The sequence below is a fragment of the Stegostoma tigrinum genome, chromosome 29, assembly GCF_030684315.1.
Source record: "Stegostoma tigrinum isolate sSteTig4 chromosome 29, sSteTig4.hap1, whole genome shotgun sequence".
Classification (NCBI taxonomy): domain Eukaryota; kingdom Metazoa; phylum Chordata; class Chondrichthyes; order Orectolobiformes; family Stegostomatidae; genus Stegostoma; species Stegostoma tigrinum.
In genome coordinates, this window is record NC_081382.1 from 36,720,521 (window position 1) to 36,742,642 (window position 22,122).

The 22,122-nt window shown below is 44.2% G+C and overlaps 1 protein-coding gene and 1 long non-coding RNA gene across 3 annotated transcripts in view; one reads left to right on the top strand and one right to left on the bottom strand.

Annotated features, from left to right (window-relative positions):
- Positions 1-207: 207 nt before the first annotated feature.
- urm1 (ubiquitin related modifier 1) overlaps positions 208-22,122 on the bottom strand; it is a 43,835-nt gene continuing 21,920 nt past the window's right edge. The window contains exons 3-5 of one of the 2 annotated variants that reach the window (XM_048558958.2): positions 17,952-18,033; positions 3,031-3,079; positions 208-683 (exon numbers count right to left, since the gene is read on the bottom strand). In XM_048558958.2, the coding sequence (XP_048414915.1) occupies positions 615-683; positions 3,031-3,079; positions 17,952-18,033 (200 nt within the window). In that variant the 3' untranslated portion in view covers positions 208-614. The remainder of the gene's footprint in view (positions 684-3,030; positions 3,080-17,951; positions 18,034-22,122) is intronic. The other variant, XM_048558957.1, reaches the window with a different exon arrangement.
- Positions 2,961-9,383, top strand: LOC125465433 (uncharacterized). Its single transcript, XR_007250247.2, has 3 exons — positions 2,961-3,118; positions 8,604-8,795; positions 8,927-9,383. It is a non-coding gene; the product is annotated as an uncharacterized LOC125465433 (long non-coding RNA).

Sequence of the window (22,122 nt, forward strand, 5' to 3'; positions counted from 1 at the left end):
AGTCTCCCGTTTAAAAGGGTGACCCAAGGGGACTTCGTTCGCATATCACCGCCTGGTCCGTTTCAGCCCAGCCCGCGCCCCACCCACCCACCAACACCCCGTTAACGAATTAGGTGCGTTTGCGAACGAACTGAGTGTAGGGACAGAGAGAGCTTCCACAAACTGCACAAGATAAAGGAACTGCGAGACTTAAAAACTCCACGGCCATGATTTCATATCAATTTACTTCGGAGAAAATTACAGTCGTTGACCAAAAAAAAAGCAACGTTTGAAACGGGCGGAAATTGACTACAGGGCGTTAAAATCTGTAACGTTATTGTCAAAGTAATATTATCACAACCACTTTGCTTTTAAATAGGGATTAAGGATTTTAAGGATCAGAGGAGCTTATTTTATTTTACAGTTCACCATCTTTACATGAACAGTGATGTTCTCAGTCTCATTTGTAATCCTAATGCACCGCGGGTCAAACCGCCTGTATATTACAAACAGCAGATTCGGATAGCGTCGCGAATAATGCTGCCATCGCTTTAATACACGGTTAAATGGTGTTTCAGAGAAGCTTCTGGTCGCTTTCTTTTTCGTTTAACAAATTACAGAAACAAACTGTTTCGTTAGCCGCCGTGCAATGTTGATATAAAAACGACGTTGTCTCGGTTCTCCAGTTTATAATCCAACTGGCCCTGTCCAGAAGCACAAAGACAGGTCAAATCTCAATGAAACGGACAGCCAGCCAATTGTACACATCAACTGAATCCCGTCTCCTATCTGCCACCACATTTTCTTTAACAGAAGCATATTTGTGCATCAAAATATTCATTAAAATTGCAGGGTTTTTTTGTTACGTCGGCCCAGCGTCCACAAATTCATTGCTCGATATTTTACCGCACTTCCAGCCGCCCTCTCTCTTGCAGACTTTAATCGCATCATTTCAAATCAATGTCACATATTCAGAACGGTCGGTAATTTCTGAGTTGATTTTCTGAACCATATTCCACCCCCCTCCCAATTATTATACATAAACGATGACTTGTTTCGGTGGAAAGATTAATTCCCAATTTAAACTGGCCTCGAGCTCTCCTCAATAAGGACCTTCAGGAAAGGCAGCTCCAACCCTGCCAGGCAGCACCTGACGAAAGGAAATCTAAATTTTAAAAAAATCAACTAAAATTCACCCCCGCTTCGCCCTCTCTCTCTCCCTTCCCAGACTAAAATTCACCCTCTCTTCTCCAGCCCAAATTAAAATGCGCTCTCTCCCCTCCCAGTCTAAAATTCGCCCACCCTCTCTCTTCCCTCCCAGACTAAAATTCACCCTCTCTCTCTCTTCCCTCCCAGACTAAAATTCACTCTCTCTCTCTTCCCTCCCAAACTAAAATTCACCCTCTCTCTCTTCCCTCCCAGACTAAAATTCTCCCTCTCCCTCTCTTCCCTCCCAGACTAAAATTCTCCCTCTCCCTCTCTTCCCTCCCAGACTAAAATTCACCCTCTCTCTCTCTTCCCTCCCAGACTAAAATTCATTCTCTCTCTCTCTTCCCTCCCAGACTAAAATTCAACCTCTCTCTATCTTCCCTCCCAGACTAAAATTCATTCTCTCTCTCTCTTCCCTCCCAGACTAAAATTCAACCTCTCTCTATCTTCCCTCCCAGACTAAAATTCACCCTCTCTCTCTCTTCCCTCCCAAACTAAAATTCACCCTCTCTTCCTTCCCACACTAAAATTCACCCTCTCTCCCCTTCCAGACTAAAATTCACCCTCTCTCTCTATCTTTCCTCCCAGACTAAAATTCACCCTCTCTCTCTCTCTCTTCCCTCCCAGACTAAAATTCGCCCTCTCTTCCCTCCCACACTAAAATTCGCCCTCTCTCTCTTCCCTCCCAGACTAAAATTTCACCCTCTCTCTCTTCCCTCCCAGACTAAAATTCGCCCTCTCTTCCCTCCCAGACTAAAATTCGCCCTCTCTTCCCTCCCACACTAAAATTCGCCCTCTCTCTCTCTTCCATCCCAGACTTAAATTCACCCTCTCCCTCTCTTCCCTCCCAGACTAAAATTCACCCTCTCTCTCTCTTCCCTCCCAGACTAAAATTCGCCCTCTCTCTCTTCCCTCCCAGACTAAAATTCACCCTCTCTCTCTCTTCCCTCCCAGACTAAAATTCACCCTCTCTCTCTTCCCTCCCAGACTAAAATTCACCCTCTCTCTCTCTTCCCTCCCAGACTAAAATTCGCCCTCTCTTTCTCTTCCCTCCCAGACTAAAATTCGCCCTCTCTTTCTCTTCCCTCCCAGACTAAAATTTACCCTCTATCTCTCTTCCCTCCCAGATTAAAATTCGCCCTCTCTTTCTCTTCCCTCCCAGACTAAAATTCGCCCTCTCTTTCTCTTCCCTCCCAGACTAAAATTTACCCTCTATCTCTCTTCCCTCCCAGATTAAAATTCGCCCTCTCTTTCTCTTCCCTCCCAGACTAAAATTCATCCCCCTCCTTCTCCTTCCCAGACTAAAGTTCACTGTAGACCTTTCAGCTGAACGGTGGTCTGAATTGTCATTAGCAGCCATTTTCTCCATGGGAGTATAAAATGGAGGGACATGTCCTGTGATTGATTATAACAGAAAAAAAACATGCAGTTCATTAAAACGATGATTGGTTCCAAGTCTGGTGAATGACAACGCTACAATGGAGGTAAAAACAGTATCTGAATCTTTAAAATGCCTCTGAAATGGTGCAACAGAATCTAACAAGGCCTGCTCCCACTTTTACTTTTGGACTTCGAAATTAATATTTCAACAGCATAATGCTCTGGAGGGGAATGGCTGAACCAATTCCTTTCGCTGCCCCGGTGAGCCAGAATAATTGTCATATACTACTGGACAGGTCTCGGAACAGGAAAGCTTTCTATCAACCGTCCAGTGACAAGTAACTACTCTGAAGTGGTTCGACTGTTGTCCCTCTTAACTTTATAAAATACCACCCAGGCCTTCTTGTCCTCTCAACCCTTTCACCGAAATGCGACTGTGACTGAAAAATCAGCAACACCAACCATTAATTCCCAGTCGGCATCGTTGACCAGAACCAGGATACCAGGCCTCCTAGAGAGAGAAAAAGACAAGGGAGCAAACAGCAGCAAGGTCAGTCCAGATCCATCAGGTCTATTGTGGGGTGACTCTGTGTGTGTGTGTGTGTGTGTGTGTGTGTGTGTGTGTGTGTGTGTGTGTGTGTGTGTATACGTGAGTGTGCGCATGTGTGTGCGCGTGTGTGTGTACGTGAGTGTGCGCGTGTGTGTACGTGAGTGTGCGCGTGTGTGCACGTGAGTGTGCGCGTGTGTGTGCATATGTGTGTGCATGTGTGTGTGCGCGCGTGTGTGTACGTGAGTGTGCGCGTGTGTGTGTGCATGTGTGTGAGTGTGCGCATGCGTGTGTGTGCATGTGTGTGAGTGTGCGCATGCGTGTGTGTGTCAGAGAGAGAGAGATACCAATGCAGCCAACGATCACTTTCACATCTTCACAATTTCTGGGTTAATTTCTGATCTCTTGGCCTGACCGATCAATTGATCTTTGCAACATGAAGATAGAACATAGAACATTACAGCACAGTACAGGCCCTGCGGCCCTCGATGTTGTGCCGACCTGTCATACCGATCTCAAGCCCATCTAACCTACACTATTCCATATACGTCCATATGCTCATCCAATGACGACTTAAATGTACTTAAAGTTGGCAAATCTACTACCATTTCAGGCAAAGCGTTCCATTCCCTTACTACTCTCTGAGTAAAGAAACTACCTCTGACATCTGTCCTATATCTTTCACCCCTCAATTTAAAGCTATGCCCCCTCGTGCTCGCCATCACCATCCTAGGAAAAAGCCTCTCCCTATCCACCCTTTCTAACCCTCTGATTATTTTATATGTCTCAATTAAGTCACCTCTCAACCTTCTTCTCTCTAATGAAAACAGCCTCAAGTCCCTCAGGCTTTCCTCGTAAGACCTTTCCTCCATACCAGGCAACATCCTAGTAAATCTCCTCTGCACCCTTTCCAAAGCTTCCACATCCTTCTTATAATGCGGTGACTAGAACTGTACGCAATACTCCAAGTGCAGCCGCACCAGAGTTTTGTACAGCTTCACCATAACCTCTTGGTTCCGGAACTCAACTCCTCTATTAATAAAAGCTAAAACACTGTATGCCTTCTTAACAACCCTGTCAATTTGGGTGGCAACTTTCAAGGATCTGTGTACATGGACACTGAGATCTCTCTGCTCAAGATGTGGAGATTAGGCTTGCAGCCCAGGCTGATCCATCCTCTAATGTGAAATAGGTCCACTTTTTCATTCATTTGGGAATGTGTGTGTGTATGGAGGGGGGCGAAGGGGAAATATATTTAAGTCCCTATGAAAGAATAGCTGTACAAGGGGGACACAGCCCATTTAAAAGGAATGCCAGGTTAGAGGGAGAGCCCAGTTCAAGAGAGAAGCCAGTTAAAGGGATAGCCAGGTTAAATCGATAACCAAGTTAAAGTGAGCTGAGTTAAAAGGATAGCCCAGTCACAACTCCACCAGAGCCTGCTCCTTCCAGTGAGGATCACCCTTTTTAACCACAGTTTGGGAAATGAAATTGTTATGTTTGGGATTACTGGAAAGATGAGGGGCTCTCGTAACATGTGTCCTGTATTCATGACAAGACACATTTACACAGCCAGGAAACTTGCTCGCAGGAGTGAACAGTCTGAGCAGCCAATGCACTGACATAGTGCCTTTATAGAGAGGCAAGGTAGGTCAGGGCTGTTCTCTTTACAGCAGAGAAGGCAGAGGTTTGTGGTGGAGAGACGTGATTGAGATCTACAAAGTTGAGGGGCACGGATAGGGAGAAACATTTCCCCTCAGAGTGGTGAATGACCAGGGACACAATTTTAAGATTTACAGGGGATCTGAGGAAAGTGTTTTTCACCCCAGAACATGGTGGTTATCACTGCCTTAAAGGGTGGTAGAGGCACCAAGACATTTGAGTTGTATTGAGAAGAATACCTGGAATGCCACAGCATATAGGGCTATGGGGAGGGCTCCCGTAGCACAGGTGCAATGTCCTTTCCTTTAGGCCAGGAGGCCATGGGTTCCAGTCTCCAGAGAAGCTGAATGGGCAGGTACAAAAATATCTACAAAGACCACGAACTGGAAAATGGGATTAAAAGGAGATAAATGCATAATGACGAGCCAGACAGAATGGGCCGAAGGGCCATTTCATCTGCTGTTACAATTTCAAGACAGCCCAAAGTGCCAGGCTGTCAATGAAAGACTTTGGAGCTGCAAAATTTATAGCCGACATCCAGCAGGGAAGACCATGAGTAGATCATCCACGCTGTAGGTAATCTAATCATCTGTTTCTATGATGTTGGTTGAAGGATAAATGTTGGTCAGGATACCAGAGTGAACTGAACAGTGCCAGGGAATCTTCTGCAGCACCACAGGGTACAGCTTTCAGGTTTAACTTCTCTTCCAGCTAAGATCGAGGTCACGATTATACAGTAGGCTTTGACTTCATTACTTAGAGATAGCATAGCAGCAAGTTTTCAGAGATTCCAATGTGATGCAGGGATCCTGTACTGAATGAGCAGAGAAGTCCTCTAAATATTGAGGCTTGTGTTTGCAGGCTGTTTCCCAATGACCAACTCTACCTTTGACCACTGAACGGAGGCTCAGCCAAGCCATTCACAAACTGATGGCCTTGTCTGCTTCAATGAGCTTCCAACCTCTATCAATGACACTGCCCACTTCTACCTGTAACACTGTTTGTCCTCTCCTCAGTGCTCGCCTGGATGGTCTTCCCTCTTGCACCCTCCGTTATCCGCTTCTCATCCAAAACCCTGCAACGTATCTCCCTCCGAGCCCCCTTCACACATCGCCCCTATACACGCTGACTCATACTGGCTCTTGGATTGGCAAAGCCTTAAAGACCATATTCTTGCTTGAAAATTCTACACCTCTTCCTGTCTATTACCTCCTCCGGCTTCACAAACTCAACAAGTTATGTGTTCTTCCCCTGGGACGTCCCCTGCGTTGATCACTGGTGGCCACTCTGCTTTCAGCTACATGGGCCCTAAGCTCTGGAATTCCCAACCAAAAGCCCCCTCTCCTGCTTCAGGACACTCCTGAAAGATCGACGACCTGCCTGCTCGGCATCTCATCCTGATGTTATCTTTGACAGCTCTGTTTGATTACACCCCTGTGAAAGACCTCAATGTGTTTTAACGACAGAAAGGGTACTATATAAACGCAAGTTGTTCAACAACAACACCCAATTAATTAACCCATCATCATACTGCCAGCAGGTGAGATTAAAAGTTTCTTCTTTCCTTGCATTCTACAGATGGAGAGCATCTTTCTAGGAAATGCTCAGTCCCCTGAGATCACCAGGGATTGGAGCTAACCAAAAAGGAATTCCCACATTGCACCTTGTGTTTTTGATTGCCTCTTCCATGAGATGCAGTGAGGGAGGAGGGTTATTGGCAGCAAATGTCTGGCAGTTAGTGCCAGCATCTGTATACGAAGCCTTTTGGTGTGTGGAGAGCATTCAGGTACATAGTGAGGTGGTTCAGAGCGCTGAAAATAACAGCAGCCTGTTCCGAAACACAACGTGTTCCATCAAGAGCTGCACAATATGTGGGTCGTTAAAGTTATGCTGCAATTAAAATTAAGACTCAAATTATTCTTAATTAATTTAGCAAATTCCTAACTCCATATGCTGTCTGATCCCCTAAATGAACATCAATTTGTTTAAAAATTCTTTTTGGCTTCTCGCCAGTATTCTCTAGGTTTTGGTTCTTTATCATCACCATCAGCACCTCACCGAAGTATCCACTCTTCATTGTGGAGGCTCGGTTGGATCAGTGGACAATTCGACTACAGTAGCTGCGCACCAGTCTCACCCTGAACTCCATCCACAGGCACTTTGGCTGTCTGGAGCAGCATTAGATTGGGATTGATCCATGCAAGGAATCAGTGGTGGGGGTGGGTGTCAGTGCTAAAGACATTGGATGAGTGCAGGAGATCAAGGCAGAATGAACAAACCTCCATTAGTATAGCGCCTTTCACAATCCTCAGTTTGTCACGAGGTGCCGCACAGCCAGTTAAATACCTGCACGCAGTCACTGTTGTATGTTAAACAACTATAGTAGTCAACTCGCACACAGGGGGAGTCCCACAAAGAATACGATAAATAACCAATTAATCTGTAACTAACCCCATTTAGTCAAAAGGTTAAGTGTAGGCACAGTTATTTACATGTTATCATTACATGACAAAAATTTCTGAAAGCTATCATGGCACAAGGCATTCATTATCTACTGCTGGGCATCCATTTGATGGCTGGAGTTATTTTGAATCTTCTTGTTTTGAGTTGTCTACAATTGCCTATCATTCATCCACTGGCCTTTCACAGTGCCACACATCATAAAGCCTCTCCTGCAATTCCGTGCAGCGTAGCCCGACCGAGATCAGTGAACGGTGCATGTTTTTTCTTAAATTCATTCAGGAATGTGCTCATCAGTGGCGGAGCCCAGCATTTATTGCTTTGTCCCTGGTGCCATTGAGAAGGTGGTGGGGAGCTGCCTTCTTGAGCCGCTGCAGTCCATTTGGACCCATAGTGCTATTCAGCAAGGATGCTGGCTTATACAATACAATTTATATGGTGACAGTGTATTCTACATCACATGCACACCCTAAATCACCCACGCCCCCAGCTTTTTACTACTGGCAACCAGGACTATGTTATCTCAAAACACAGTCATAATGCTGGTGATAACACAGTGCGGAGCTGGAAGAACACAGCAGGCCAGGAAACATAGAGGAGCAGGAAAGGTGAGTTTCTGAAGAAGGGTCCTGACCCAAAACATCAGCTTTCCTGATCATTTGATGCTGCCTGGCCTGCTGTGTTCCTCCAGCTCCGCACTGTGTTACCTCTGACCCCAGGGCCAGCAGTTCTTACTATCTCTGAGTGAGTCATAATGCTTGTGCCTTGTTTAAACTGAACTTAGCATGAATAAAGTTCATCATTCATAGAATGTGCATTTATTTATTGATATTTAGTGGTGACATTTTACTCTGGTCATTTGTTAGTTTATGATTTGTTAGTAGATGGGGTAAAATCCCAGCTGACCACAGGGAAAGCTAATTAGGTGGTTTTAGTCTCATTTGCGAACCTCAGAAATACTGATGCTGCTATTTTATTGAGCACAGGCCTGCACATAAAATGATCTGCTTTGCCAAAGAGGGTAGAAGGAAGGAACTAGTGGAGTTTGCATATTTTCTCCGTGTCTGCCTGGGTTTCCTCCAGGTGCTCCAGTTTCCTCCCACAGTCCAAAGATGTGCAGGTTAGGTAGGATGGGGAAGCGGGTCTGGTTGCTCTTTGGAAGGTCAGTGTGGGCTCGATGGGCCAAATGACCTGTTTCCACACTGTAGGGATTCTACGATAGTTGATTTAGCCGTGTCCATTCCTCAACAGATTCAGTTAAATACGTGTCTCCCCACCATTACCAAGCTTCTATCACCTCTCCTATGGTGTTCAAATCTGGCGCATTCTCAGAATTTTGATGCAATCTTCTGTTTATTACAAACACCAGGGACTGACCAAGCGACAATGTGGGTTCCTCGTTTGGTGATAAGTCGATGTTGAGACAATGTGAACTGGGAGGTGGAATAGAGAGATCTGACCTGTAAGACCACTCGCAGTCTAGAGTCATGGGGACCTGTCATCACATCACCTTTCATGGGGAACAGCGATGGACAGCAGTTTAAGGCATGTCATCTTAAAGGTACATGGAAATCCCATCGCAGCATATGGAAACAGTAGGGTATTTCAGCCGAGGGGTCCTCAGGATAGTCACTTAATGTCTCAATTATACTGCCTGCAATTTCACACTCCATGTTTTCCTGTCTGTCTCAGGTTCTCACTTCCTGTTAAACAGTGAGCTGAGAGGCAGAGTGATGTACTTGGAGGCTTCCCCGAAGTAAGATGCACTCGGAGGGGCGAGGAAATGTATCGGTTTTCCTATTTCTTTGGCTACATTCTCCTTGAGGAAAAGTTCTTAAGGAGACTTTTGAAATGAATGAAGGAGGACACCAAACCTATTGTCTCTGTCTCGTACGCACACATACACACCATGGACCACTGGAAAACCTTACGCTTATATTCCTGAACAACAAGCAGGACAAGAGAAACAAATGCAAAATCCCTCTCACAGGCCAAGACGAGAACAGCTGAGATCACGGATCAAATCTACTCCCTTTTCCAAGTCTGTATGGTTCTTCACATTCATCAACTGAACCACTGGGCTGATCACAGATCAACTTTATACTGTTGTAAACATTAATTTTAGAAATATAAACGTTATTTCATAGCATATGCACAACTTTGTTGATTCTTTTAACATAGCTCTTGAGTCTATCTTTCTGAAGGTTTATGTCAGTAAAATTGTGCTTCACTGGTTCAGGCAAGTTACTGTGTTATTTGGAATTTGGGTTACACTCCAGGGATAATTCACTGTGAAGGTGAGAGAGAATCACTAGAAAACCCAATCTTGTTCCCACTTGAAATGTGCAGATCACAAACTTCCCAGTCATGGCAGTAATTGGCTACAAGAGCGTGGATACTGTCCCACTCGTTAAACTCCTGTAACATGTATAACTCCTCTCTCAACCCTAGGCCAACAGCAAATGAACCTGGTCTTTCTCCAGTTGATGTAACTCAGTCTTTCTCTAGTCATGCCTCACCCACTGCTAGAAACATTCCACGTTTTATCCTTTAGCATTCATTTAACACACTGAATGGAATGTACTCGCTAACATTTCACCTTATAGGAGGGAATTTCAAGCACATTGTTCGTGGATCTACCCAAGTTATTGTTGGCGAAGCTGGGCTGTTTGCGGATGCATTTGAAAAGCAAAGAAAACTCCCTAATATCTGCTTCTCTGCTCTGCATACATTCCTTCAAAACTGCACCTACTCCTTACTGATATGTACTGCATACCCCAACCTGTAGTAAACGCTACCTATCCCCTAGTATGAACTTACACATTCTGCATTAAATTCTGTTCCACTCATTGGCCGTCCTTTAATGTGGGAGTTGGTGGTAAGGCCTTTGTTACCTATCCCTAACTGCCCTTGAATGGTTAGGGCTATTTCAGAGGGCAGTTAAGAGTCAAAAACATTGCTGTGGACTGGAATCGCGTGCAAACCAGTCTAGGGAAGGATGGCAAATTTCCATCCCTAAAGGATATTACTGAATCAACAACTGAGGATGGCTTTATGGTAATCATTACTGAGACTTTTTAATTTTTTTTAATGAATTGAGTTTAAATTCCATTAGCTACCATTGTAGGATTGAAACCCATGTCCCCTCACCATTAGATTGTGTTTAGATTCCAGGCTAGCAATATTACCGTGAAGCTACCATCTCCCCCTCACCCACTTTGACTTCCGCCCTATTTCCTGTCTATTGGTTTCATACAATTACAATTATGGTGCACCTTAGCTCAGCCACTTAAAACATATCCATTGCTGCATCCAGTTTTCAGAAGCTTGGGGATTTCGCCTCCTGCTTTCATTGTAGGGTTGTTTCTCCTACAATGTCTGTCCAAAAATATGCCTTCACTAATCTAAGCCAATCCTCCCCTTAGTTTAACTTTCTGAATTAGCCTTTTCTCTATAAGGCAGACAGGCAGGCAGAAAAGCCAGAAATTCTCCCAGCCATTCTTTCATAACAGAGCCCTCAAATAGTATTCAGTCTTGTGGCCCTATTCAATTGTCTCCCTCCTCCAGGGCTGGGTGCAGTGTGACCAGAAACCTGTACAATTTGATCCTGACCCAATTATCACCCTTATTTACTAATTACACATCCTCGCCTTTCTCTACCTCATCAATTTCTATCAGATCCCAGACTTGGATTATATCGAAGAATGTAAAATCCAGGATCTTCCACTCCTTAGTCTCTGGACAGTACTGACTTTCCCCTTTGTTTTGTATCCATCACAGACAGGAATATCAGCCATCACTACAATCCTGCATTCTGCAACTCAGACCCCGGCCCCCTGGCACCTCCTCTCACCATTTTCTAAAGTTTCCTCAACAACTGGTCAAACACAAGTGAAAATAACAACAGACCCAGAAAAAGGCTCCCTGGGTGAGGGGGTGGAGTCACCTTCCTCTAATTCAAAACACAGTCATTGCTATAATCACTAAATCTCACATAAGTGATCTGGAAGTAGTTACGTGGCAGCACACCACAAATAGTGAAGCACATTAAAGTGACACTTGGAAATGCTATCGGAGCTATTAACTTAAAGCATGGCTACAAAAGGAAAGCATCAGTACATCAGTTAATGATCAAAGCTGGATGGAACTGCCGTTTGATCCTTGGTGCACTTTAATAATTGTCTTTCTCCAAACAGGAGTGTTGCACACTTCAAGCTGTTCGGTGTGCCTTGAATTTTAAAGCAGATCTTGAGGGCCAGGCATAAGCTGGGAACTGCTGCAGCACATCATCAGGCATTCTGACAACAGCTGAGTTCAAGACTTTCAGTAGGATGCGGTGAAGAGGCATTTTAAAAATAAATGTCAAGCAAATTCATAACTCTTTCTCTTTCCTCTCTGCTGACTCGTCCTGAGTTTCATTTGCTAATGAGCCGCAAGCCTAGTACTGTCTATCCCTCTGGTCAGTCTGAGAGCTCTGGACACACAGTCCAGAGAACTGAACACTCCTCCAGACTGGTCTGACCCTGGCCTCAGCTAACACTCTCACGACAGGCTGCAGTTCAACGTGAACTGCAGTACTGAGGATGCAAGGATAGAAGGAATAGGAGCAGGAACATACTATTTGGCCTTTCAATAGGATTGTGGCTAATAGCCATAGAATTACAGAGATTGACAGCACTGAAAAAGGCCCTAGAGCCCATCATGTCTGCACCAATCAAAAACAAGCACCTAACTATTAAGATAACAAAGTGTGAAGCTGGATGAACACAGCAGGCCAAGCAGCATCTCAGAAGCACAGAATCTGATGTTTCGGGCCTCGACCCTTCCTCACTGTTGCTTGGTTTCAAATTTCCCATCTTGCCCATATCCCTTGACTCTCTGAGACACCAAAAAAAAACTCAGCCTTAAATATATTAAATGAAACATCCTCAACCCCCTGGGCTGGAGAATTCTAAAGATTCACAATCTTCCAAGTAATAATATTTCTCATCTGTCCTACATGACTGGTCCCTCATCCCGAGTGTGGGGCTCTCTCTGAGAATCAAACATCATTTACAAGTTTCACACGGTTTAACGATATTCTGTCTTTTCATTCGTAATAGCAAAGTGTAAAACTTCAAGCTTCCTCATCTTACTGTTCACACAGCACCCACTGCCCAATCTGTAAGAACCATGTCTTTTGCTTTTGTGTTTGTAAGAACATTTTGTGTTTTTTAAAAGACTGAAATGAGAAAGAGTAATTTAAATACAATGTTTTGGCGAGGGTGCTGTAGTTTTGAAAAGTAAATCACCTGACACCTATGCTAGACCTGCTCCTAAGTTGCTGCTTGGCCTGCTGTGTTCATCCAGTTCCACACCTTGTTATCTCGGATTCTCCTGCATCTGCAGTTCCTACTAGCTATGCTAGGCATTGTGTAATAAAACAAGGAATCATTGAAGAGTTGAGATCCAGATGATTTGCAGCCAAGGGGAGACCTGAAGCAGCTTTTGCTGGCAACAAGAAATTGAATGGTCCCTGGATTAGTGACCAGTTATCAAGGACAGAAGAGTTTTGTCTGTCAACAACTGTGAGATTGGTTTGCAACTAACTGAACTGTTTGGAGTGGAGAACAAGTTACAGAACAAAAAAGAGAGAGCTGTTCAGCTCACACCTCCTCCCCCTAATTCTGGAACAGTCTCTCTGTTCTCTGCAGTCAAAACTCACTAAGTCCCAAAAGAAGTTTGCCTTTCCAGCAACAATTGTTATAAGCTCTGACTTTTAACTGATAAGTCAGGGGTTTCACTTTTAATAACTAGAAACAGCTACCCTGTATCTCCTGCCAACCAGCATTAGTGCCTGGAGAAAGAGAACTGGAGCAATATAATGGCCAGCAGAAAAGTCATAAGAATCATCCCAGTACCTGGGATCTGTCTTTTCAGATATTCCCCTCTCTCCATAACCTATTCAGGTTAAGGGGGAGGCTTATAAGCAGATTAGAGCTTTAATTAGTATTAACGCCAACAATTTAGACCTGCTGAGCTGGAGCTGGAGTCTAATTACTTGGAATAAATATAGTGACATTTTCAGAGTTCAGAAACATGGTCCATGATTTATATTAATTTCGGTTCAAAAGACAGATAAATTGGAGAACATTGTATCTTTTAAAATCTTTAATTTTTATGACAGCCCCAGGATTAGCTGGGTTTGACTTGCAGTGTGTTACCCTGGTGAGGTATAACAAACCATGTAGACCTGTCTGTATCACTTTGCAGCCTGTGTGTGTTTGTGTCACTGGTTGCATTCAGCTACCTTTATATCATCAGTAAATGGAAATACATCATTCTCTATCCTTTTGTCAATTGTACCTTATTGAGACTCCCTCTACTGAGTTTTGCAACACCATTCCAGCCCACCAACCTGAAAATGCTATTCATCCTGTGTATCCAAACTGCTAACCAGTTTACTGTCCACGTGAACCTAATTCCACCAGCTTTATATTGCGTATTCATTTCTTATACAGCGCCTTATTGAATACCTTTCGTGAATTCAATGGTTCCCCCTATCTATCTTACTAGCTATATCCTTTTTAAAAAAACCTCCTGAAAAATCAGGATTTTCTAAGTGCATCTTTGGTAATACTTACTTAGTAATAAATTCCAACACTTTTCCAGTAATTGATGCCTCAATAGCTGAACCGAGCACCCAGTTATCCCCCTCCCTCCTTTCTTGAGTAACACAGTGTTATATTTGTAAACTTGCAATCTGATGAGATCATTTTAGAATCCTCTTGAGTTTTTTAAAATGACAGCCACTGCCTCAACCATCTCTGCTGCTTTCGACTTTACAACTCTACCATGTAGACCATGAGACATCAGCTTCTGGCTAAGATGTGTGCAGTCTTAGGCGTACAGAGATGCGAAAGATGTTATGGCATTATTACCATTAAGAGGAGCAGGGGAGACTCTCCCTGCCAGGCATTTCAGCCAATTGTTATCCCTTGACCAGCATCATTTACAAAAAAAGATACAAAAGCAAAAATCCTGGAAATCTAAGCCAATAAGAAGAAAATGCTGTAAACACTCAGTAGATTAGGTGGCACACATGAAGATCAAGACACAAGGAACATTGCAGCCTTGCAGCTCTCCTGAAATGTTAACTCTTTTTCTGTCTCCACTGGGACTGTCTGACCTGCCGAGTAGTTGCAGCATTTGCTGCTTTCATTATCACTAAAAACAGTCCATCTGGTCATTACCATGTTGCTTTTTTTTTGGCGGGGGGAGGGGGGAGTTTGCTGTGTGCAAATTGGCTGCAATATTACAATAGTGACTGCACTCCAATAGATACTTTGCTGGTTGCACAGCACTGTGGGACGTGCTGGCTTCGTGAAAGCAATTAGATAAAGACAAACTCTTGCTTTCACACAGACACTTTGTGGTAAATGTCACTTGATGGGCGTCAGGGCTGGGAACCCTGGCAATTGTTCTTGCTCCCTAACTCGGCCATTGAGGCCAAATGGAGCGTTTCCTAACTGAGATCAGCAGAGGCCAGGGATCAATCCTGGGACCAACGTGGCTGTGTGTGTCACATTGAACACTGCACCAATGATTGAAGGGTGTTGTTGAAGGAGATGGAGGGCAGGGCCTCAGATTAATGGTTGAGCATTTCCGAGCTGTATAGTGAGCGTGCAATATCTTTATTACTTATCATGGCAGAGATGATACCTTTAGGCGACAAGCTGTTGGCAGAATAGAGCTTAAACGTTGCAGGTTAAAAGTTCAGTCAAGTCTAATTAGAAAGCACCCACGCACAAATAAATATTCAACACAAAAGGGGCCACTAAATGAAGCTGAATTTCTAACAAGTCACCAACAAATTTAATAACAAATACCTGATTTAAGATACACTGGAAAATAATGAGAAGCATTAAATATTCATGGCACACAGCTGCCCCTTGCTGCTCGACCCTAGACATTGCGTGTCACCAGATCTGATGTAACACAAATTGTTTATGGCTCCCTCACTAACAGACAGCCTCGCGAAACCCTCTCTTCTCATCGTGCAGCTCACCACAGTGTGCACTGTGGTAAACCTGGGCTATTGTGAGCAACATCCAGGAACCATTCATTTCCATTGGTCTTTAAATTTTGTTGCTTCACTAGTCTGTTATCCCCATGGTATAACGCTCCTGAAAAGTAATGACGGCATGGTACCCCCTTCGGCTGACGGGCGCTAGCTTCTGAGAACTAGGGTTCGAGATCCACAGACAGTGCCCCTGTTTGTGAGGCGCACCGATGATATCTGGTCATGGGGAATGTGACAATATTTGCAGGGGATTGCACCGAAATGAGTAGGGGGGTCCCCGGGAGCATACAATTATTTTAACAGGTCTTCAGGAGTGCACATGGGGTCCCTCAAATGGAATATTTCAAATCTCCTCTGCAGAGTACAGCAATAATTGCAGAATACAGTCAGCATTGTCTTGTGGCACCAACGCAAAGACTACGCTGACTTTAAAAAGGTGTGCATAACCTAAACCACAATACATATTTATAATTCATTTCTTCTTCCACATTGTAACGTAGACAAAAAAGTTTTTATTTTAAAATAGGGGGCCAATAGCTTTGCTTAATTTTCAGTTATGTGACTTAAAGTATTGGGTCAAATCTGTATCGAGAGCAGCAGAGATTGAGATTTACTACGGGAAGCTGTTACCAACCTTGGGGAGGAGGTGCTGGTGTAGGACGGAGGTGGGCAAAGTCAGAAGTCACACAACGCCAGGTTATAGACAACTCCGAGATAGTAAGAACTGTTGCTGCTGGAGTCAGAGATAACACAGTGTGGAGCTGGAGGAACACAGCAGGCCAGGCAGCATCACAGGAGCAGGAAAGCTGATGTTCTACTACACCATAATAAAACTACACCAAGGACATGTACTTCTCTTAAAAAACACTTTGAAGTTCTACGGTTGCAGGTATCCTCTGCTACCAAAACTAATCGCGGCTCTTGTTTGCACCCTTTGCTGTCAAGCAGGGGCAAGGAGCCATTAGCTATTTACTCAATTGGCCATCCTTCAAGAGTGGCCAGTTATTGAACTGTGGGGTCATTGCACCCAGGTTTTAAAGTCTCTTCCTTAATGTCCTCACACATACCGTGATCAAGAGATGTCAGTGTGGTTGGAAACTACAGCCAGGAAGTTCACAGAATCACATGTAATGGGGGCCCAACCTCTATTCCATAGAATCCCTAGTGTGGAAACAGGCCCTTCGGCCCAACAAGTCCGTATTGATCCCCAGAGCATTCCACACAGACCCATTCCTCAAACCCACCTAATCTACATATCCCTGCACAGTATGGGTAATTTAGCATGGCCGATTCACCTCACCTGCACATCTTCGGACCGTGAGAGGAAGCCGGAGGAAACCCACGTAGACATGGGGAGAATGTGTAAGCTGCACACAGACAATTGCCTAAGGGGGAATTGAACCCGGGCCCCTGGTGCCGTGAGGCAGCAGTGCTGATCACTGAGCCAAAGTGTTGCCAAGGTATTAGTGAACCTGATGGGTTTTTCCTGACAATTCACTTATGGCCACCATCAGAGTCTTAATTCCTAAGATCTATTGAACTCAAATTCTACTATCTGCCATGGTGGCATTTGAACCTGGGTCCCCAGAACATTCTCTGGGTTAACAGTCCAGTGATAGTACCACTAGGCCATCACCTCCCCCATCTCCATTAGAAGATTTCACATTAGAAACACAGCTCAGACTGGGCTTGGGGATGACTAGTGATGTTGCTAATGCCAAAGTGCAGTGCTTGGACACTTTCACTACCCCAGTTCGACCCCTGGGAGAGGAAGTTCATGGACTGTTTATAACTGTGTGATATTCAGCTGACATTCCTAGCCAAGATGACTCAGCGAATCCACAGGAAACGGTGACTCAGAATGTTCCTGGAAACTTGTGAATCAGAATGATGACAGGGAGCAGCACCGAGAGAGAGACCCAGATCTTTCTCACTCACTGCTACAACTTGTGAAATAATCTAAGCCATAGTTTGTGAGGCTGACTGTGGTGCACCCTGTTCTGGCTGATAGCGAACAACTGAATAAAGACAAAATATCAGCATCATGCCAAGGGGAGACAGTGGTGTACTGGTTACATCGTTGCGTCACTAATCTAAAGGCCCAGGCTATTGATCTGGGATCATGAGTTCAAATCCCACCACTGTAGCTGGCAGAATTCAAATTGTATGAATAGATCTGGAATACAAAGCGAGTCTCAGCAATGGTGACTATAAAAGCTATAATTTGCTGTTAAAACAAAAACATTACTCAGCTAAGATGGACAGTTAACGCTTGCACTCCAAGCCAGCCATGTTACAACCACTTAGCACCAGCTGTGCCTGCCCTAGAAATAGATGTTCCCTTTTTAAAAAGTTGGTTTCTTGTCAGGACTGGGTTGTGAGGCAAAAAGCTTCAATTTTATGTCTCTAGTAAGGTTTAAAAAAATGATTTGGCTAAAATTTACATCCCCCTGGCCTGGTATACACATGAACCCCAAACCCACAGTGATACAGTTCTGGCCTCTGCAATGCCAGTCATTTCAAGGGCAATGAAACTGTTAACCCAGTCCATTTGGCTGGGCTACTCACGGAGCCACGTTGGGTATTAAGTGTGCCCGGATACATACGCCACACAGAGGTGGAACAGTACCTCATGAAATCACGAGCTGAACTTACACAGAGTCACCTTGAATGAAAAGCTCCGGCCGCTCTTTGAGCAAGTTGTTTTTGATCCATATCAGAAGCTGCCGAATATCCCCTGCACAAAATGAAAGCAGAACTGTAAGGTTGCAGTCACCGTAGACAACGAAACGGAGGATTGGGAAAGTACTGTGAGGCAGCACACAGCATGGACATGTGCCACAACAAAGGCTAAGGGTGAAGACGAACTGGAAGCGTTAAACTGGGAAGTATCAAACATGTCTCCATTACAAATGGGGCCAAGTCTTTCAAACTGAACAGGAAGTGCACACAAAGATTATTTTAAACAACGTACAGAACAATAAAACCTATTCTCAAGCCATTGCATCCCGACCAAATTCCCAATCAAACAGGAACTCCATCAGAAGAGGCAACACAGTTGAAAGCACATAACGTTTACTGGGACGGGAAAAAAATTATTTATCTAAGGGGCAGATGGACAGAATATGTAAATATGTTGGAAGACGAGCAAATTTATTGATGGGGATAAGAAACATACAGTTAACCTAACCTCAAACAGTTGACGGTAATCACTACTGAACTTCATTCATTCAGACTCACACTGAATATTCAAGTGATTGCACTGTTTTCCTCTCAGTTCTTATTTACACATTTCAACATTCCCCAGGGTAGAGACTGGGCACTGAGATTTATACAAGTCTAATTAAACATCATGTGAATAATATATATGGAAAACTCAAAGCACTGAAACAGATTAAGCTTCAAATTAAAAAAATCCCCACCGTAAGTCAAGCTCACTGTGGGTTCCCTGACCAGTGACGTTAGCTTTATAGATGAACTGTTTTAGGTTTTTACTGACAAAGGGGACGTTGTGGAGCAGTATAGATTAATGGGGCTTGCATCGGAGCCATGCATCGGACCCCCAACCCTACACCATACTCAGGACCATTCTGGTAACTGATTTGATATCACTGTGGTGAAAACGCACGGGAAGCCCCTTGCATTATAATGTAATATACTTCCAACCGATGAAAATAAACGCTTTCTTCCAAAATGTATTGCCCCCATTGCTCTGCATTAAATATAGTGAACACTAGTGACAGACCCGTAGCTGTCGCCCCTTTCTCAGCTCTGCTGCTTGATTCTGGCCTCTGTACAGTCATTGAGTTGGATGGTGTAATACAATGGCAGAGTGGTGGTAAGTTGACTAGAATCCATAGAACCGGGCTAAATCTCTGGGCTCGAATCCCATCACTGTGTAATTTAAAACATGATCAGTTTGGAAATGCAGAGCCTATATCAGTCACGGTAATATCAACTGCTGCAAAATCCCATCTGGTTCACACATGTCCCTTCAGGGAAGGCTATCTGACATCCTGATTTGATCTGGCCTACATATAACTCCAGACCCACAGCAATATGGCTGTAAATGGCCTATGATTTAAAAAATTACAAAACATTTTCAAAATTGAAACATACATTGGATGTCCATGTTTATGCATCATACAAGTGTCTTTGCACCCTTTTTCTTCTAACTTAATTTACATCAGGACCTTCCATTCTTTATAAATTTACCAAATGTTAGCAACTTGCATTTAAGTAGCTCATTTAACATGGTAAGACAACCTAACGTTTTACCAGAACATTTTCAAACAAACTGAACTGTGCAAGAAAACATTAGGAGAGATGCCAAAAGCTCAGTTCAAGATGTGGTTTGAGAAGCACCTTCAAAAGGAGGAAGGGAGGGTTATTCAGGATAGGATTAGAGAGGGAGGGACAGAATGACAGAGAGAAAGCGAGAGATTTTCAACGTTCCTGGATTACAAATCAGGAATCTTGACTATTCAAGAGGCCTGTACTGGAGGAACACGGACAGCTCGGAGGCTTGCTGGATTGGAGATGCAAAGGGAAATAGGAGCAAATTTTGAAATCAAGGAATTGCTTAACCAAGAACCAATAAGGGGTCAGTGAGCTCAGGGTTCATGGGTGAACAGGGCTTGGTCAAAGTTAAGGCACGGGTCTCAGAATTTTGGATCATCTCAAATCAAAACCTTTGAGACTGTAATCAATGGATAACTCAATATTTCCAGCTGTTATTGGATTTGGACCAGCGATCCCACTTTCAGGGAGCTATCAGTACCCACTCCTAGCTTGCTGTGGGAGGACTTACACTGAGGGACAAGCACTTGATGGGGGATTACAACATGGCTGCAGAGATACCTAGCAGCTCCTCTACAGATGCTGCAAATTCAGCCACACAACCCAGGGGCACGTTGTCACAGGTGGCAACTGGGATTCAAGAAGTGACCTCAATATCCTGGCTCTGTGGGGGAGTTATAGCATCAGACCCAGCCTCAAATTTAGTCTCAGAGATAAAGAAGAGAGAGTATGCCATGTGTGTAAGGAGAGCAGTACCCCAACAACCGCTCTTGAACTCAAATAACAGGAAGAAAAATGGAAAAACCAAACAGGTAGCTTCTTTTAAAAAATCACTTTACTGAAATATTCTATCTCTCAGTTCAGTTTCAATGAAAGCACCTCCCAGGCGGCGGTGGCACATATCATAGAGTTTTTAGGAGAGTGGGGATTCATTGTGTCTTACTGTTCAGACCAGACCAGAGCTATGGTCATTGCATTTGGAGGTATATACCTGCAACATGCATCGCTGCAAAGAAAAGCTGAAAAATTGTGTAAGGTGTAGACTTTAGTTTTTATACTTCACTGCTTTGCTTGCTGGAGCAGAACAAGGAGGACCGGTACTTTAGATGTTAACTTGGTTATCAGCTAGAATGGCTACACTGCACCGACAGGCATGTGAAATCTTGTACTTTTTAATTTGCCTGCTTTTAAAAAAAAAGAAACAGAAACTGTCGTCAACATGCGTGCAACACTGAAATTACTGCCCACATCTCGTCACCTTGATAAGTGGTCGCCACAACATGGCTTGAAGAGTCAACCAAGGTTAAAGAAATGCTTCCAGCAAGTCCTTTTAAATTCATAAACAGCGACTTCAGTTTTTGATCTGTCAGTGCCCAAGCATTGAGCAATGTATTAACACTGCTCTCCGTTGTTGCCAGAGCCTTCTTTGTTGGTGGGGGGGGCGGGGGGGGGGGTGGTTTAGTGTTGTGCACCAGTTCCATCTAGTTTTCGAATTGCAAGCACAAAGACAACAGAAGTTACCCACCCGGCCTCTGAGCCCACCTCCCCGAACTTCCAATCATTCCACCTCCTGCTCTCTCAGAGCAACAGTGGTCTTGCTGAGTTCTTTCTCTGCAACAAAAAGAAGAGACGAGTCATTTATCAGACACTCTCCCCAAAGGCTTGGGTCATCTGGGCTGTCCTGTGGCTTCAGACTCCCGACCCCAGTGCATTCCTGTCCCGCACCACCTTTTGTGGCCCTGTTGCTATGGTGAAGCTGCCCATTTGTTGCCTGGACGAGGTGGGGGGGTGGTGGTGTGTGCAGCGTTATTGTTCCGAAGGATGGAGAAGCTCACTGTAAAAACCTCTCAGACCTGCACCACATGACGATATATGAAACACATCGAGGAGGATAAAAGGCAGGGAGCAAAACTTCAACAATTACACTTTTTTTTTAAACTCCAAAGAAGGACAAATACTTGGTGAAGAAAAAAGGTGAAGTTAAAATGGGAACCATCTTCTTAAAACTTCTGGCAACTGAATCCTTGTCCCTTTTCGTTTGTTTTAAATTCTCTTCTTCAGAAGGTGAAACTCCACTGGGCCAATTCCCTCCAATACAATTACAGACAGCAAGAACTGCCAATGCTGGAGTCTGAGATAACACAGCGTGGAGCTGGAGGAACACAGTAGGCCAGGCCTGTGTTCCTCCAGCTCCACACTGTGTTTCCTTCAATACAATGCCACATTGGTCATACATGAGCACATTGATAGTCTATGGCCGCTGGCTATTTGCCCATATAGATTCGTCGATGTTGCCTGATGCCTCTACTCCAGAAATGGAATCACTGAATATTGGACATCAGGGGGGTATTGACTCTTTTGTCAGCGGGGAGATTCAAGGTTCAAAGTGCACGATGAGCACGTTTAGTTGAGCTGGGAAGCAGGTAGGAAAAAACACACTTCCTGAGTTTGAAATATGTCACTGCTCCTTCGCGGTTACCTGACTGAAATCCCAGAGATCCTTCTTTAACAGTGCCTTCACCATATG